The sequence below is a fragment of the Rhinopithecus roxellana genome, chromosome 1, assembly GCF_007565055.1.
Source record: "Rhinopithecus roxellana isolate Shanxi Qingling chromosome 1, ASM756505v1, whole genome shotgun sequence".
NCBI classification, from domain to species: Eukaryota; Metazoa; Chordata; class Mammalia; order Primates; family Cercopithecidae; genus Rhinopithecus; species Rhinopithecus roxellana.
Genome location: NC_044549.1, coordinates 155,848,628 through 155,867,077, shown reverse-complemented (window position 1 = coordinate 155,867,077; position 18,450 = coordinate 155,848,628). Strand labels below are relative to the sequence as shown.

Sequence of the window (18,450 nt, the reverse complement as noted above, 5' to 3'; positions counted from 1 at the left end):
TCTATATCTGTCCTTTCGGAGGAACAGACTTATCTAAAGTCAGTCAATGGCAGACCCAGTACCGGGCGCAGGTGCACTGCTCTTCCCAGGACGGTGTCCTTATTTGTTAATCAGGGTGAAAACCTCCTAACACAGCTGGGTGAGCCCCTAAGCAGGTATTGTGTACATGCAAATGCTTGGTGCCATAAAGAATGTGGGGGCCTGAGAAACAGCTGGTGGGGTCCAGAGAAACAGCTGGCAGTTCCTAAGAGTCCAGGAATCCCAAAGAGTCCAAGAATCCCACTGCTGCCAGGAAGCATTGCCCATTCTCGGGAGGGCTCTGGACAGAAAAGGGCAGCATGAGCAGAGGGAGAAGAAAGAGCTGGCAGGGGAGGGGTCCTGCCAAGAGCCTGGGAAGCGGGCATCCCGCAGGTGGGAAACCAGCAGTGCCCACCGTCTCAGAGGGAGCTGGGCTAGGGGGTGGGGTGGGAGGGAAGAGTCTGGGAATTGTGTCTGGGAGGGAGAGCCAGGGAGGATTGACACTCTCTTTGGCCTGAGAATGGCTCAGACTCCCCCACCTCACCCCTTCTGGAACTCCAGAGCTGAGCTCATTCATATGCAAATCCCTTCTGCAACTTGGAGGCTGGGCCCCAAACAGTTCAGGACAGGAAAATAGCCCGAGGATGGGAAACACAAAGGGTTGTTGTGCTCTTCTGCGGCAGAAGCTGCCTGTCTCCAGGTGTGTCATAGCCAGGATGCGGGTGAAGGCAGTGATGAGGCCGGTGCTGAGCGGACAGAAGGGGCCGCCTTGGGCAAGTGTCTTCCAGCAGAGTTTCAAGAATTGTGAGCCACTGTGTTCCTGTGACACTGTCCAGGACCTTGCCCTGACCCAGGCTAAACTTACATCCTCAAATCTTTGCACTGAAATCCTACAAGAGCGCTGGAGTAAGGACCAACTGTCACATCTCTGCCACTCATACCTCAGGGGTCACTTAAACCTCCCCAGGCAGTAGGTGCGCTGGAGCCGGCAGCTCTCACCAGTTTCTAGGAGCCAACTATAAGCTTTTCAGGGATTTTGCTACCCTGTTGTTAAATCCAGTCATCATTAAGTTTCACAAACTTACAATTAAATAAATTCTATTAGTTCTATGAAAACTTATTACTTCCTAATTATGTGATTGTTCTATGATCTATGCTCTGAGGGTTCTCTGTGTCTATGATATCTGAATGTTGAATGATGAGCCACTGCACGTCTCTTTTCCCCCATTCCCCGCTCCCACCCCCCAATCTGGTTGTTAGCACTCATACCCCTGTCTCCAGGTCGCAGTTTTCACAAACGTAAAAAGTGGACATTAATACTATCCTTTGAACATCAGGTCAAATGAGATTCGGGGCATGAAAGCAGCTTGCGAAGCCTGCCATTGCCTGGCAGCATTTAGCAGGAACCCTATTTTGCAGTCTCCCATCCCGCTCTCCTTCTGTACCTCTGTCTTCCTTGATGTTCCTGCCCTCCAGCCACACTGCCATCCTTGCTATTCTTCAAACACACCAGGCACTTTCCACCTGGAGGCACTGAATGTTCCCTCTGGTTGGAGTGGCCCCAGGGTAGCCCCCCCACCAAGAAAGGCACATGGCTAACCTTCTTACCTGCTTCAAGTGTTTGCTCAAATGTCACTCTCTCAATGAGCACCGTATTTAAATCAGAGCCCCCATCTCAACTCATGCGGAGCCCTGCTCTATTTTATTTCTTTGCCCGTAAACTTATTACTTACTACATCATTTAGTTATGTATTATGTTTAGTGTTTACTGTCTGTTTATCCCAGTGCAATGTAAGCCTCACTTTAGAGATTTCTGTCTGTTCTAATTACTGCTGTACCCTAAGCTCTAATAAATTGTAGGCACTAGATGAATATTTGTTGAATAAATGAACACCTCTCCTTCCCTAACTTTTCTCTTTATAAGCATATCACAGTAAATTCAGGCACTGCTCTTCACCAAGGTGTTTTCAAGAACAACATGTAATACACTCAAGCACAGAGATGTGCACCCCACGTGAACCCACACCTGGGACATTCCCAGCTCACACTCACCCACATTCTCTGCCTCAGCACTGGGAGCTTCCTTTTGTTTTCCATCCCCCTGAAGCCTATGCTGTTTGCACTTTCGGCATGAAATGAGCTTTCATCACACTTTCCTGATGCAAGCTCATTTTCCTTTTCTAATTCTTCTGAGTCAGCTAGAATTGGTGTTTGGGACCTGGTGTCTCTGGAGTGGGAGAATTCCACTGGAGACTACAATTGAAATTCATGAGAAATGTTTACCCATTTCTCATTTCCTTCTGGGGCCAAGGCCTCCTGTCCACTCCCAGAGACTGAGCAGAGTTACTGCAGTAGGTGAAGTGAGTTCAGCCGGAAGGTCGAGGGCATGTTCTAAGTAAACACAGAGCATTGCACAGAAATTAGGAGCTTAGGGGTCAGAAGAGTCCCCCTTGGGAGCGACTTACCTCTCAATTACACAGCAGGATGCAGACTGACCCAATGTGGCCTGAGGGAAGGGGCATTGGACTGGGAGTCACAGACCATCAGAACTGGAAGGGTTTGGAGAGGCCAGCTGGTCCAGTTCCCTCATCAGGCAGATGGGGAAACTGAGGCCTTGAATGAAGACGTGACTTGCCCAAGCTCTCAGCAGGAGTCAGCAGCTGTTTTCTAGGCCAGAGCCCTTTCCACTGCCAGGAGACATGTGCCTTTTCCTGTTCTGCCCAGGACTGTGCTTTCTACTGGAGAAAACACAGACATAGGCCCTGAACTCACGGGGCTGGCAATCTAGTGGGAATGAACTTGAGCTCATCATTAGAAATTATGCACTACAAGCAGATAATACAAGCACTTGCCGATTCACTGTAGTTCAGACTCCATTTTCTATTATTTTTTAAAAACACTTTTTTTCTCTTGAAGGATAAATGAGAAAGTTATTTAAAATAATCTAGACAATATAGGGCCCCTCAAGGACCTTCTGTTTTACTAAATTTTATGAAATTATCTTGACAAGTAGGAGAGAACAAGTTTCTCCCATAATCTTGTTTTAGGAATAATGCATGGCCAGGAAACATAACAGGGCCCCTTCCACAATAAAGCCTATTCTGAGGAAGCCTCCATAGACAGACAGAACTATGACTCAGGGAGTTAGAAGAGCAGGGAGTCAAACCTGGCTTTCCTGCAGAGACTTGAGCAAATTCACTTGTACCTGTTTCCTTTTTTGTAAATTCGGTGCAATAATCCCTACTCTTCCTATTCCATAAGAATCAAATGAGTTAATAGCTTAAAAACTGCTGTAAAATGTGTGTTTCTACAAGGTAAATACAAAGGAGAAATAACCCCCAGCTTTTGAATAGTGTTTTGGAAGCACTTTTTTATAAATTGCCAGAAAAAACTGAGTAACATTAGCAAGGTCATACGTAGCTAATCAGTGGTAGGGTCGGAGTTGATGAGAAAACTGACATTCATTGAGTATCTGATGATACCAGGCAGACACTTTTATTACTCATCCCATTGCCTTCATTACCACTATAATGTACTTATGAGCTAATTAGAGATGTATTAGACATATGCCATTAAAGCATTTACTTCATTTGGCATTCACAGTAAGCCTATGAAATAAACATTATTGTTATCTCCATTTTACAGATGGAGAAGAAAATCTTAGCAAGGTTAAGCAACCGCTCCAGTAAGAAGTGGAGGCAAGACTTGACCATGGGTCTGAGTGACTCCAAAGTTTGAGCTCCCAACCACTGAGCACAACTGCGTTTGCAGTGCTGATTCCTCTTAGACCCTTATGTCACTCAAATCCTCCCACAACCTGTGAAGAAGACATTGTATTCATTAGAAACTCTTTCTTTCATATGATGACAAAACCAGTGCTGAGGGAGATCAAGGAGCTTCACCAAGATTCCTCACTCAGATGGTGGCAGAAACAGAATTTAATCCTCAATGTGTTAATCCTCTCTCCATCACTGTCTCTGTGCTCTTCCCACACCCATTCTTACAACTCTTTAAGCTCTGTCTCAAACTTTAGACCAGCATTTCTAGCTGTATTCAAAACTCAATGCACTTCCGTGCACTCTATATCTTTCCAAATCTACGCATCTTCACGTTCCTGATCTCGATTTCTGGGTTAGCAGCCAGTAAGTTGTCATAACTGGAGCTTAAAGCGTCTGATTCCTCCTTTTTCCTCTCCCATATGCAGCCAGTTCCTGTGGGGTTTACCTCTGCACATCCTACCTGCTCTTCCATAGCTGTCCGGGAGGCCTGTGGGCTTTCTTGAAGTATACTATGCTCCACATAGTCATATCCAATCTATTTAGCACAGCCACCTAAATGGCCTCATTCAGCGGCTCCAGTTTCTTTTCACTTTACCAGTCCTTGATGCCCCTTATGTAGCTCCAGATTAACCTTGCTCAAGCATACCCCGATTGTGTCACATACCCGAACCTCACGACCCCCTCCCTCCGTGACATCACAGCTTCTAATTGGAAGTCCTAGACTCAAATGCTAAAAGATGCCAGGCAGAAAACATGAGTGAAACAAGCTGCTATGAATTCTTTAGACAGAAATACACACTTTGCATGTTAAATACAGAGGGATATTCTTCACTCTGCAAAGAGATTTTTCCTGAAACACATGTCTTTCTCAGGAACTTTCAACTTTCCTATTTTTGATAGAGACACTGGGGAAAAATGTTTCACTTTCTTTACTGTAAAAGAAGCAATGGTGCCACGAAGAGGCCAGAAAGCATTAGCATGGGGGAGCTATAGGGAATGGTGGGGACTCTACCCACAGGGCCACCTCTTCCTGGTGCTGGCTGGTTGTTGGAAGGCAGGAAGCTGCAAGATTTGTCAGATTTTCTAATATTCTAAGATAATTTGGAAATGTAGACTGTTGTGTGAGATTGGAAATTTTATGTTGTCATAATTCTTTCTTCTTCTTTTTTTACCCCCCACCCCAAATCATAGTATAAGTTAGTATTAGGCTGGCTAACAAAATTCATCAGTGAGCCGGGCACGGTGGCTCAAGCCTGTAATCCCAGCACTTTGGGAGGCCAAGATGGGCGGATCACGAGGTCAGGAGATCGAGACCACCTGGCTAACACGGTGAAACCCCGTCTCTACTAAAAAATACAAAAAACTAGCCGGGCGAGGTGGCGGGCGCCTGTAGTCCCAGCTACTCGGGAGGCTGAGGCAGGAGAATGACATAAACCCGGGAGGCGGAGCTTGCAGTGAGCTGAGATCCGGCCACTGCGCTTCAGCCTGGGCGACAGAGTGAGACTCCGTCTCAAAAAAAAAAAATAAAATAAAATAAAAAATTAAAAAAAAAATAAAAATAAAATAAATAAAATTCATCAGTGAAATTAATTCAACCTTTGACCACTTTTTTGTGATTTTGGGAGCACATGCTTAAACCCAAATTTACCAAACATTTCTCAGTTCACCCTCAGGTAATCTTTCTGGGCTTTACCTCTCCCCAAAGCATGCCAACTCTGATTATTCTCAGTTTTGCATCGTTCTCATCCACTTCAACCTCCCTGCTTTGATGGTAGCTCTGCTAAGAAATCCTACTTAGGGAACTGCACTGCCAAATTATTATTTACCCCTCAAGACTAATCTCAGACATCAACTATTTCCAAAGCCCTCCCTGGCCATCTAGAAATGACCACTCCCAAATGTATATACTGACTGATACCCCTTGTGTTACTTTGTCTGGCTTTATTATGCACTTATTTCATCACAATCTATGGAACTCTGAATTCCTTGAGGTCTTTACAGTTCATTTTACTGTGAAGAATTCTTTTTACTGATCTTTGCAGACCCCGTCTTTGGCATAGTCTCCACCTTATGGTAGATTTTCAATAGGATTACTGTGCTTCATTCCATAGACAATGGGGAGGCATTGAAAGATTTTTAGAGTAGCATAATCAAAGCTATGTTTGACGAAGATCCTTCTGGATACTCATAGAAGGTAGGCTAGATGGGGAGAGGCTGACATCTGGTAGACATACAAAAGGCTATTACAATAGACTAGCTGAGAGGAATAAGAATTGGAACTAAGAAACTAACGGTGGAAAGGTGGGAAGAAATGTCAAATACATCGAGGATACAGGGTTAAAAGGAAAACAGTGGCATTGCATTACATAAACATGCCACAGATGCTATTGAAATATTACACATGGTGACATAAAGAGAAAAAAAGAGAGTATCCAAATGCAGGTAATTTATGCTTCCTTTTACAGTGAATAGATGCCATGAAATGAACTTGAAATTGGAATGTGTAATCTGCTGTTCTCTTGGTGGTTCTGGTTTCTAACTATCTAAACTCTCTCCATAACCATAGCTTCACAGTTTCTTTGTAAGTATAAATGAACCACTTCATCTGGTGCTCAACCAAAGGAACTTTAATTTCTTGCATTTCTGGAAAAAAATTCTTTTCTGGACATCTAAAAGATAATGCTTTACAATATTTAAGAGATTTTTTAACGGTAAGTTTGACTATAGACAATATTTGTCTTATATTACAACATAAAAACCTAGTCATTCACAAGATGGGACTTTGCTGTTTTTTAATCTGTTAAATAACTCTGTTAAATAAATAGAAGAAAAGACTGAGAATCTTAAGATGTAAATTCTGATACAAGCATGATGTTGGCCAATGAATTGCCCTTTCCTGGGCTTTGGACATGATGATCATGGGATTGGATCATGATTTCTAAGGTCTTAGATGCACAGAATATCAAGGCAAAGTAGACCTTAGAGACCATCTGGTTTTACCCTTTGTATTTGACAGAGGAGGAAACAGAGTTCCTTCTAGGTGTAGTCATCTGCCCAAGGTTAGTTAGTATAGAATGACACCCAGGACCCAGGCTGCCTGACTTTCTGATCAGCATCTGTGCTTTGCCTCTTGCCTGCAGCATTAACCAGCCTGGATTCGTATGCCTCATCCGTGCACTACAGGAATCTAAACATTGCAGCCACATTCCCAGGAAGCAGATCTGCACATCTGCTGCTGTGCAGATGTGCGTGAGTCCTGAAGACCAAGAACTGTGGGAAATCAGGCAGGAGAGAGATTTTCATAAATGTGAGCATCCGGACCACAGACTTGGAGGTCCTGCTCTTCTACAGGCTACTGATGAGCAGTATCAGCAGTTCCATTATCATTGCCCTGATGGGCTTGGGTGGGAAGGGCAGTTTGTGGGGTTGGGCTGGCTGGAAAATGTTCCTGTGAGTTGGAAGGTTTCTTAAACCCACTCCTATATAGGCCTAGGAGGAGAATTTAGTCATAGAGCAAAAATGCCTTAAAACAGGGAATTTTATCCTGCCAAAGGCAAGTCAGTGTTATTTTAAGTTGCTTTGTAAAGGACAGTGTTGGCATGATATGTTTACAAGTTCTGTGGTGACATACCACCAAGACATCCCCAGCAGGCTGCAGGCTCCTACTGGAGGGCTTCAGCTATGCAACATTGAGACGCAGCTGCTGTAAACATAAGATTTCTGTTTTCTGGTGTTATCCTGACTATGATAAGGAGGGTTTGGTGGGGTCGTCTTAGAAGTTCTGGCGACGAGGATTGGGATTATAATTCCAGAATTGAAAGGACCATGGGGATCATCTCGTTCCACACTCTCACTGAGCAGAGGGAAAAACAGAATTTTGGAGAGGGATATGGATTTACCCGTGGGCCACATGGCATATTTGCGCTTTTATTTAGATGGAAAGGGAAGAGTTTCTCTTCCATTTATAGCCAGAAAAAGCATATATGCTAGGGGCTAGCATTGGCCAGGCAATCAGAAAAAGTCAGTGGGTTTCAACTAAGTGTGGAAGACTTCTGGGTCTGGGATTTCAGAGGCAGAATGCTCACCCTCTCTCTGAACTCTGACCTCCTCTCTGTCCAATAGGAGCGTGACCAGAGCAGCAAGATTCAAGTCACAATCCCTCAAGGTGCTTCAGGGTAACCAAGGAGGATGAGCAAGCAGGGCCACCTACAGCTAGAGCAGCTCACTTCTGTCTCTTCTCTATGTTGGGCCTAACTGAAGATTTTCAAGAAGAAAATGTGGGCTGGGCGTGATGGCTCACATCTCTGTAATCCCACTTTGGGAGGCCAAGGTGGGAGGATCATGAGGTCAGGAGTTGGAGACCATCCTGGCCAACATGGTGAAACCCCGTCTCTACTAAAACACAAAAAATTAGCCGGGCATGGTGGCATGTGCCTGTAGTCCCAGCTACTCAGGAGGCTGAGACAGGGGAATTGCTTGAACCCGGGAGGTGGAGGTTGCAGTGAGCCAAGATCGAGCCACTGCACTCCAGCCTGGCAACAGAGCAAGACTCTGTCTTGAAAGAAAAAAAAAAAAAAGAAAATGTGTACTGGGGAGAACATATTTGAAAACCACAACTTAAGATGAGATGCGTCCCCAAGGGCCCCTGCAGCCTGACATTCTGTGAGTTCTCAGTTCTAGGAGAGCAACTCACTGGTTGTGTGTAGGCAGGGGCACAGGGTGGTCTCCACATGAGCACCAGTAGTCAGCCAACCAGCATGCAGCGCCCTGCAGAGGCGAGGCCTGCTGGTGCCCCACGGCTGTTGGAACCTCTGCAGGAGGCTAATGCTGACATTTGGGTGGCTTTCTGGAAGACAGTCAGCTGTGCAAGCACAAGTGGAGAAATCTGTCTCACCTCCTGCTGCCACCATGTTACTCTCTTCTTTCGAAGGAACTGGAAAAATGTCCCAACTCACAGATGCAAGGCTCTTAGGGCACTTCAGGTAGGCAGCTCAGTCCCTAAGTTGCCTCAAGTAGACTACTTTTCTGTTATGCCCAGAGGTCTTCTGTCTAATTCTGGAGTAGAGAGGATGCTGTAAAATAATATTTTTCTCCACTCCATGTCATTTGGGGAGTTAGTGACAGATCTGAGACCAGAAAAGGAATTTTCTGAATTCCATGTAAGGGCCCAGGACCATGCTGCCTCTTCCAGAGGGCCCATGTCCATCTACTTGTGGTTTCAGGAAGGAGTCTCACCACTCTAGATAGAAACCATCAACCAATTTCCAAAATATTCTGTAGCCTAGAAAGCCAAGCTTTGGATAGAAGTCTATTCCAATACCTTTAATTCAATGTTAGAAGAGGTCTTCAGATTTTATTATTGCTCTTGAAAAGTAGCATCGGTTTTTCCCCATTAACAAAATGCTGCTTTATTTCAGCTGCTTCATCTGCCTTCCTGGGAGACTCCACTTATTTGGAGCAAAGAAATGAGCTAAACCCTCTCTTCTGTGTTTATCATCTTGATAAAGGAGATCTAACAAGGTTACACTTGTCTTCTGTCTGAAAAAGAATCACACTTAAGAGAAAGAATTGCTCAATGAATATGAAGTTAAGAGTCAAACCTTAAGGAGGAGAAGGGGCAAATTATGAGAAGAGGTCATTGCTACAACTGAGGAAAAATATTCTATAATTTCTGTGATCTTGAGTCTCAGGTGCCAATAAAAGCTATTGGCACTGACAAAATTTCTAGATGGTTGACATGTTTGAAAGTGGAGAAAAATACGGTTAGAAAGTTCATATCGAGCCTTGTCTAAATCTATGGAACTTATTGTCATATTAAACCAAGGTTTGGTCATTTTTCTTCCGGTTAAGACCACTCCAACCAAAATATTAAAGAATGTCATGATTTTGTGACCAACATTAGTTGGGGGAATGGGCTGGGAGATTCCACTTAGCCTGAAGATACACACCTCTAATCTATCTTATCCTGGAGTTTAACTCTGGTTAACCCTTTTATCCTGAAAGGCATAACTGACCTTTTCACCAGAAAGTTCAGTTTAGGATGATACATACTCATAGCCTCAGTGAAGACCTCTTGGTTGATCCTTGTGACCCTGAGAAATAGGTTCTATTTTTAATGAATTTATAGAAATTGCATCTAGATTACCAATCTACATTGTCTCTTAGAGCAACCAGTTCCACCTTTTCTCATTCTTTATCAGTTAGTCTTTTATAGCCATCACTGTTTTCTATCTTGTGCAATGGCTATTTTCAAGGCTCACCTTTCTTTTTAAGGGACCAGATCTTTTGTGTCCTAATATTTCCACTGTCCCTAGCACAGGGCATTCTAAGAGGGCATCATCCCATACATCAGTGGTTCTGGGACACTGAACAATATCTGGACACATTTATGATTGCCATAACTGGTTGGAAGGGGGGTGCTGCTACTGGCACCTAGTTAGGATAGAAGCTAGGGGTGCTGCTAAAAATCCCACAATGCTCAAGACAGCTTTTCTCAGCAAATTACCTGGTTCAAAATATCAGTAGTGCTGAGGTTAAAAATCCCTACCATGGAACACCAATTTTGGAAAATGTTTAGATGCAGAGACCTATTGTAAATGGAACATTGCAAGCAGACCCAACATATACAACGACAACACTCTACATATAAAGTAAGTGGAGGCACAGGGCCTTTATATGCCCCTGCTGTATCCTAGGCTTAGTGGAGAATAGCTTGGGAGTTGTTTGGTGTAGACAAAAGAGCAGGTGATTCAAAAACACAAGGCATGGGTTTGAGAGCTTAATCCGTCACTTACCAGATGTACAACCTTGGGTGAGTTGCTTAACCTTCCTGGGTTTATTTCTTTACCTGTGAAATGGGGTCATAGCTCCTGTCTCAAAATTGTTTTAAAGTTTGAATGAGATTATAATTATAAAAGCACCTTGTAAACTCACTTCTCTGTTGTTGACCAAATATTCTGATTAATACAAGGCTAATTCATGTTGAATTGCTGGTTATGGAAGAATGAGTGTACAGTAATACTAAAAATATCTAAATGCTCTAGCATTGTTTGATGAGATCCTCTTCCAGGAAGCTGGAGAGAGCTTAGAAGGTAGGTTCTTAGGTCTCCACATCTTTTTAAACTAGATATAACTGCAATAAACTTGATCCCTTAGAAATATTTTGACCTTTTTCAGCCGCACTTTAAAAGAAGAATAGCTTCTCACCCATGGAAATTTTTTTTTTTTTTGTGGGGGGGTTCTCTAAATTCCAGGGTATGTTGTTTTGATGCGGTCCCGCTCTTACCCCATATTTACTTTTTACATCTACTTCTGATAGTGACCCTCTCCTCCCTACCCATGCTTTTTGCTGATAAAATGCAAACTCCTTGGCATGACGTTCAAGGCCCTTAAGAATCTCCCCTCCACGCACCCTTCCTACTTCATCTCCGACTCTTTACTAGTGTATACCCTGTACTTCCCATATACTTGATCATTATTTGGGAAATTGGACAATGCTTTCTAATGCCTCAACTTTGGACATAATTATGGTTCTGTTTCCATGATTACCGCTTACTCCGAGGTCTCTGCCCTTTTCTGCTCACTGAATTAAAGGTGACCTTGAAACAGAGACTGGTAGAATCACTAAAGGCTTTGAGAACAGGAAGAAAGAAGGGATGTTGTGTTGGGCTGAGTCATACTCCATCAGCTTCAGTTTCCTTCATGGACCTTTCTAGTTCTACCCATCAGCTTGCACTTAGCTTTCCACCTTGACATGAATTCATACCATAGTGATGTTGTGTATCTCTCTCACTATATGCCACCCAGGAAGGGTCTAATTTCATACTGCCTTGTCTAAATCCCAGCAGAGAGCCTGGCCCAGTTAGGGGACATCAGGAGTCTCACCTTCACATAGTCATATTCACAAAGGTAGGAGGATTCCAAGTTGAAGTGCATGAAGTAAAGCTTGATCCGAAACCCGTCTGGGACAGTGATATTCCAAGTCACCTCCGAATCACTGGGATAGGAGTCTGGATAACCAGGCGACTGGATCTGGCCAAACATATCGTTCAGCTCCACGGTGTGGGCTGAAGCCTTTGACAGGGAGAAGCACAGAGCATGATAGAGAAGCAGCCACCTGAAAGACATGAATGTAGGTCTACTTACATTTATAAACACAGGCCCCCGCCATTCATCTCAATCACAGCCAGGAGAACAAGATCTCAGCATGTCTGTCTCTCTGGCGTTCTGTAATTACCTTTCCCCTTCTGACCTTCCTCCTAGGTCTGTATTATGGGAAAATGGTAACTAGGTAATTTCTAACATTTCTTCTGGTTTTGCTCATTCAAAGCTCTGATAATAGTGTTAAATTTAAACTCCTAGAAAGTATCACATTTGGGAGTCTGACACTTCCATTTTACTGTTGAAAATGTAACTTTCATAATTAGGTAAAAGTTGATATTTCTTCAGCTTGGCTTAATTTAAGAATCATAAACTCTTGATTCTCTTTTCTAAAAAGTAAATGATAATAACATGGTAATACTGGGATGAGGCTTACATACATTGATGCAATCTGTAGTACCTTAAACAGATTTAACATGTTGAAATGGTATTTCACCACAAACTCAGTCAAAGTATGCAAAATCTTTAATAAAGAAGGAGTAGCAAAGTGAGTTTTCTTCCTCTTAGTAAAAGGATAGAAAACTTACAGCTTATTCCTGCGGGAATCAGAGATAATGGACTAACAAAGAGTTGCAAAAGAGGCAAGGAAAATTCAATAAAAATAAACAGAGCACATCACCATGGCTGACGCAATAACGAGGCAGAATGACCAAGGCTGGTCAAAGCCCTCCTGGTGGGTCAGTATTCACCACACCAGGCCTCTGTCAAACAGACTGATTCCCCTGTGAGGTCTGGTGACCTTGAACTTAATGGTGCTGAAGCTGCTTCATCACTCCTCTCCTTATCATTTCCTGCTCTTGTTTCTGATTTCTGTTCATGGTATTACCATCAACCAGTTCCCTGGCCTGAACTTTAACCGTTCATCTTTTCATTTACCCCAGAGTCAATAGTCACCACGTCCTACTTATTCTGCTTCCTATGTTTTGGAAATCCATCTCTCCTCCTCTCCAGTTAATTACATAGTTTACATTTTCTTATACAACTTATTGCTGTAGCATCCTAACAGATATCCCCGACCCACCCACCAACAGTCTTCTGCCAAAGCTGATTTTTTAAAACACAGAGGTGACCACGCTGTTCTACGGTGTCTGCTGGGTAAAGTGTCTGCTTCTGGGATGGCTGTTGAGGCCCTTTTGATCTGGCTGGTCTGTCCTTCCCATCTCATCTTAGTAGCCAGCCCTGCGATCCCCCAGTTATTCTGGGGGCATGCCATGCCCTTCCATTCCAGCCTCATTGCATGTGCCCTGTTCACTCCTCACCTACTTATCCTCCACCGTCTTGGTTGTCCTCCACCATCCAGCTCAGAGCTTCCCAGCTATGGAGTATCCTTTCACTCCTCCACAAGCCACGGCTCCCTGCACATTTCTCTATTATTGTGGGTGTCACATTGCACTACTTCAGTCACACCCTTTGGAGTGAAATTTACTAGGATTTAAGTCCCAATTCTTCCACTTACTGACTGTGAAAACTTGGGCAACAAGTGTCCCTGAGCCCCCGTTTCCTCAGATATAAAATGGAGATTATAATATCTAATTCATAGGGCTCCTATGAGCATGAAAGATGATGCATATAAAGGTCCTAGTATAGAGTCTGATATATAACAGATTATAAATGAATGAATCCATGAAAGTGGGGCCTGAGTCTTAGATAGCCTAAAAAGTCAATGCTGGGAAACTATACCAGCATCTTCAGATTAACAGTGATATATTTGCTAATCAGGTGTCACGTTAATATTTACATAAAGTGTAAATAGGTAAGTACAAAAAGTCTGAAAGGATATACACCAAGGTATTAACAGTAGTTATCTCTGAAATGGGAAAATAAGTATTTCTATTTTTGTGCATATAAAATGTTTACATTTGTCAAGAAGGACCATGTACTATTTTTTCAAGAAAAAAAAATAAATTTATTTAATTTTTTTCAAGGTCCCTACAGTAGCAATATGTGACATTCTATTAAGAAAACAAAATGTCTTAATCCCATAGCCAATGTCAATATTTTCTTAAACCAATCTGTGGAAGGAGGGCCTCAGAGGCAGAAGGAAGGGAAGGCATATTTCCAAGTTAATCTGCGAATTAGTTGGAAAGCTGAGTCAAAAAACCAGTTGGCAGGGCCCAAGCATCCCATTTTCAAGTGAGGAAATGAACCAATGTTAACAGGGCTGGAGTTCAGGTTCAGCCCTCCCGAGGAGGGGAGAGCACTGGCCCTGGGTCAGAAGACCTAGATTCAGCTCCAGCTTTGACTTTATTTATCCTTTCCATTTTAGGAGGTCATGAGAGGTCTTGTTTCCTCATCCATTAAGTAGTAATAATAACGACTTCCCACAGCACTGCTATCAGAGTAAAGGAGGATGAGGAAGTATTTTGTTAACTGTCTAGCCCTAGCCAAACATTAGTTATGATTATTCCATCGTGTTACTTCCCGAAAAGCAAGAGTCAGGAATGAGCTTTGGTTCCTAAACCGGACTTCCCTATAATAGCGACACCCAAATTATGCAAGGCTGAAACGTCAACTTCCTCCATGTCTGCTTTTTCCAGACCACATCGAGGAGATGCTGAACCTCCTGAGGCCAGTTCTGTCAAAGACTGGCAGCAGAGAGCCCTGTCTAGCCCAGAAGCCCAGTGCCATGTGTAGTAGGCAACTGGTCAGCGTGGGAGGAAGGCCCAGGAAGCTTTCCCTTCTACTTTGTTTGCATCTCAAAATGGTTTCAAACATATGAAACAAATATCTCCCTTCATGTAATGGGCTTGAGCATATGCTTGCCTGCTCGTGTTAGGGGCTGTAAATTGAAGAATGTAAGTGGCAGCTTTCATTCCTCGTCACACTCTCTGAATGTTTTTGGCTTCTTATATACCAGGCACCGGCTGTATAGTTTCTGACACCTGCTATCTATCCTCCGGCTAATCAAAAAGTTTAACTACATTGCTGAAATGTCAGAAGTAATATATAGAGCTGAGATTTTATAGGCCCCACTGTAGGAACAGGCTAGCAGGACTCTGTAAAAATGCCTGCATATATCTATGATTGTGGCATGAACGGCGCTTGCTCTCTTCTCCATACACTCTCCGTACACGCCCCTTGTTTCAACCCACACCACACCAAGACCCCATTTTTGAATTGAAGAGTTGGAAGGGACTGCATGGATCCCTTACAGAGCACCCTAATTTGACAGATGATGAAAAGGGGACCCCAAGAGATGTCACATCATGCTCAATACCATATGGTGAATTAACTTCCACAGAAGAAGGGAATAACAAGAGCTCACAGAAGAAGCTGGGTCCATGCCCATATCACGCCCAGGCATCTGGCCAAAGCAATTAATTCTGTGAAAAATAATTTAAAAATCCATGACTTTATGTGAAAAATTTAAAAATATTAATGCCAAAGTCCCTCCCCAGGAGATTCTGGTTTAATTGGTCTGGGGTGAGGCCTGAGCACTGGCATGTTTTAAGGCACCACAGATCGTTCTAAGGTACAGTCAGAATTATGAGCTGTCAGTTTAGAATAATATGCTTGGCTGAAAGTCTAGTGAAATATAGTAGAAAAAATCCTGAACTTGGAGCCCGAAGACCCAAATTTGAATCTGCACCTTTTCACGATCATCAGTATGGTCTGGGCAAGTTGCTTCACTGCGTTTATACCCACCACTTATCCGTAAATCCTTACTTCATCCAGAATCTGAAAACCAGATGAGACAGTGCTCTTGAAAGTGCTCTGCAAACACTGAAATACTGTATCCATGTGAGACAAGACCTGCTGGAGACTTTCCTAGCGGAGCGCTTTTCTTGTAGTTGCTTGGCTATTCAAAAATTGAATTCAATTCAACAAATAGGTACTGAATGACGAGTAGGAAATAGACATTATGTTAGGTGCTGGCCATACAAACATGAAGACATAGATCATGTAACTTAAGGAGCACTGAGATTTGTAAGGGGAGGTGGACATTTAAACAAGGACATACTACAAAGACAATAAGAGATGCAGCTTTAAGGGACAGAGACAGAACAAAGGACAAAGGAGGGGGTGCTCACTCTGGAAGATGGTGGTTAGGAGAGAGAAAGAGATATTTGTGCCAGCTTGAACAATCAGGTCTTCTAGGTGGAAAATAAAGAAGAAGGTTGCTCCAAGTTTAGGGATGAGCATATGCAACGATACAGAACTATCTCTTAGCTAAGTAGTTTGATACGGGCTGGGGCACTGAATGGTAGGGTGGGATTCAGACCAGATCATTCACAGGTAAATGAGATGATCATTCAATGTAGATTGACATAAATCCCAGTTTTTTTTTTTTTTGAGAAAGAAAAATGATGTTTAATGGCAGGTTTAAAATTACAATGGATTTAAAAAGAACAGAATTATTGCACTAACTTTTTAAAGACCTAGTTATCGCTCTGAACCACAGGTAATTGGAGTTCAAAGAGTTAACATAGTCTGAAGCCTCTCATTGGTCTCAGACCCAGAAAAGTTGCTAGGTTACTTTGCAGAAGAGAAACAAATAAAAACACTTTCCCAACTGAAAAGAAAATTATAGTAAAAGAGGTATTTAGGGACTTTACACATCTGCAGAGCATTGTGTGTGTGTGTGTGTGCGTGTGTGTGTTTAACAGCATTAACACTTAAGTAATAAAAATAACTAGGGTGGCTAGGTTTTCAGACTTGCAGCAAAAAACTTGTATGAAAGGTCTGGTAAGGAGTGTCAAGTATAATGAGGAATAAGAAAGGTTAAAGAGTTTAAAACCAATTAGAATGTGAAGTTCTCGATTTCAGAACTCTAAAATCCTTTATTTTTTTTTTTTAAGTGTGATATCTCTTTAAGAGCCATTTGGTGTACTTCATAGCCTGATTCATGCCACCAGCTGCCTTTGATTTCAATGAGAAATGCAGAAAATTTGTAGGGAACTGTAAAATGGGGACAGATTTTTAGTTTTCTAAATTGAGGTTTAACTGGCAAACTTGTAAAGGTTGAAGAAACCACAGAGTCAAGCTATGGGAAGCTGGTTTCTTTTCTGGTCAGAACGAATAAACACACAAACACGTATCTAACTCACAAAGTGTTGGAAGAGAGAAAGCAATGCTCTTTCTAGAGGAGGAATACGGAAAAATCAGCCTTGTGGGTGAGCAGGAGAAGAGTCACATTCGCCAGCAGGCAGCACCCTGTGCAGGCAGCGGGAGAAATCCGAGCTTCAGCAGTGCCCGAAGCAGGATTTGCACAAAGTCTCCCGTTTCAAGTTTTATGTCTCCTGGAGTCCTGGGGAAGGCACCCAGCCCACCCACAGCTCCCTTCTCAGAGCCCCAAGAATTGATGAGAACCCCCCTCACTACCACACGCAGGACACGCAGGTGAGTCTGTCCAGTGACAAGGTCAGACCCTCCCTGCTATTTGACACCGGGTCCCCAAAAGGGAACTGTGTCCTTTCCTCCCCTGGCACGTACCTCATTTTCCTGCTGGGTGCTCCCGGCTGCCCGGCCTTGGTCCTCCCAGCTTGACTTGCCTGTGAGCTCGTGCCCGGTGTGGTGTCCGCGATGCCTTATCTTTGTTCTGAGGTCCCTGTGTGTCTCTGGAATTGGTTGGCATTCTCCATTCAGGTCACGCCTTCCCCTGCCTGCAACAGATCCCCTCTCCCCCTCTCTCCCTCTGGCTTTTCCTCTCTCCTCTCTCTCTGCTTTGACTTGCTCTTGCACTCCCAGGAACCTGACAACAAAACCTGTCTTCTTCCCGAAAAGATCTGCTCCTTCCGTTCCCTCCTTTATCCTGTGTGACTGACTTCAGCCCTTGAGAGAAAATAACTGAGGGGCTCAAGCAGGTATCTGTATCACTCCGTGTGTGTGTGTGTGTGTGTGTGTGTGTGTGTGTGTGCGCGCGCGTGCATGTGTGTGTGTGGAGAATGAGAGAGAGAGAGAGTGAAAGGGGACAAAGTCTAATTTCTCTTTAGTTTTTTTTTTTTTTTTTTTTTTTTTTGCCAGATGACTATAATTTTCTGCTTTTCTTCAGGACACCCGTGAAAGTAAAGCAATTAAATAGAAACAACCAACTAAGAAGGCAATTCTAGCGCCCACACTAGATGATAAAAAAGGTCTGAATCCCAGAGCCTCTGTCTGCAAATAACTACAGGTTTCCTTGTGAGCAGAGCCCCAAATAACTGCAGGTTTTCTCATGATCAGAGTCACAAACGACGACAGGTTTTCCTGTGAACGGAGCCACTGGCCCCGGAATTGGGGGAGCATCAAGTCCTGAAGTTGGCTGGTTGTTCCTTCCCATAAGCAATACGTGTGGCACTATTTACCAGCTTGGAGTGTGCATGGCTCTAATCCAGCTCAGAAAGGGCCCATCATGTAAGAAATCTCACTGCCCCAGGGGTATAGAAAGACCTGGGCCTCTATACATGTGTATACCCATGGCTTCTGGAGAAATCAGCACTAGATCTAAGATGAGCTGAATAATAAGAAAATTACCCCCTCCACAGCAACAACAAACCAACACTGAATAGGGAGC

At 43.4% G+C, this 18,450-nt stretch overlaps 1 protein-coding gene across 2 annotated transcripts in view; it reads right to left on the bottom strand.

The window, feature by feature from the left end:
• The window catches only part of MASP1 (mannan binding lectin serine peptidase 1), a 74,357-nt gene extending 56,579 nt beyond the window's left edge, over nt 1-17,778 (bottom strand). For both annotated transcript variants that reach the window (XM_010352546.2, XM_010352554.2), the window contains exons 1-2: nt 17,391-17,778; nt 11,682-11,913 (exon numbers count right to left, since the gene is read on the bottom strand). In XM_010352546.2, the coding sequence (XP_010350848.1) occupies nt 11,682-11,913; nt 17,391-17,395 (237 nt within the window). In that variant the 5' untranslated portion in view covers nt 17,396-17,778. The remainder of the gene's footprint in view (nt 1-11,681; nt 11,914-17,390) is intronic.
• Nucleotides 17,779-18,450: the final 672 nt, after the last annotated feature.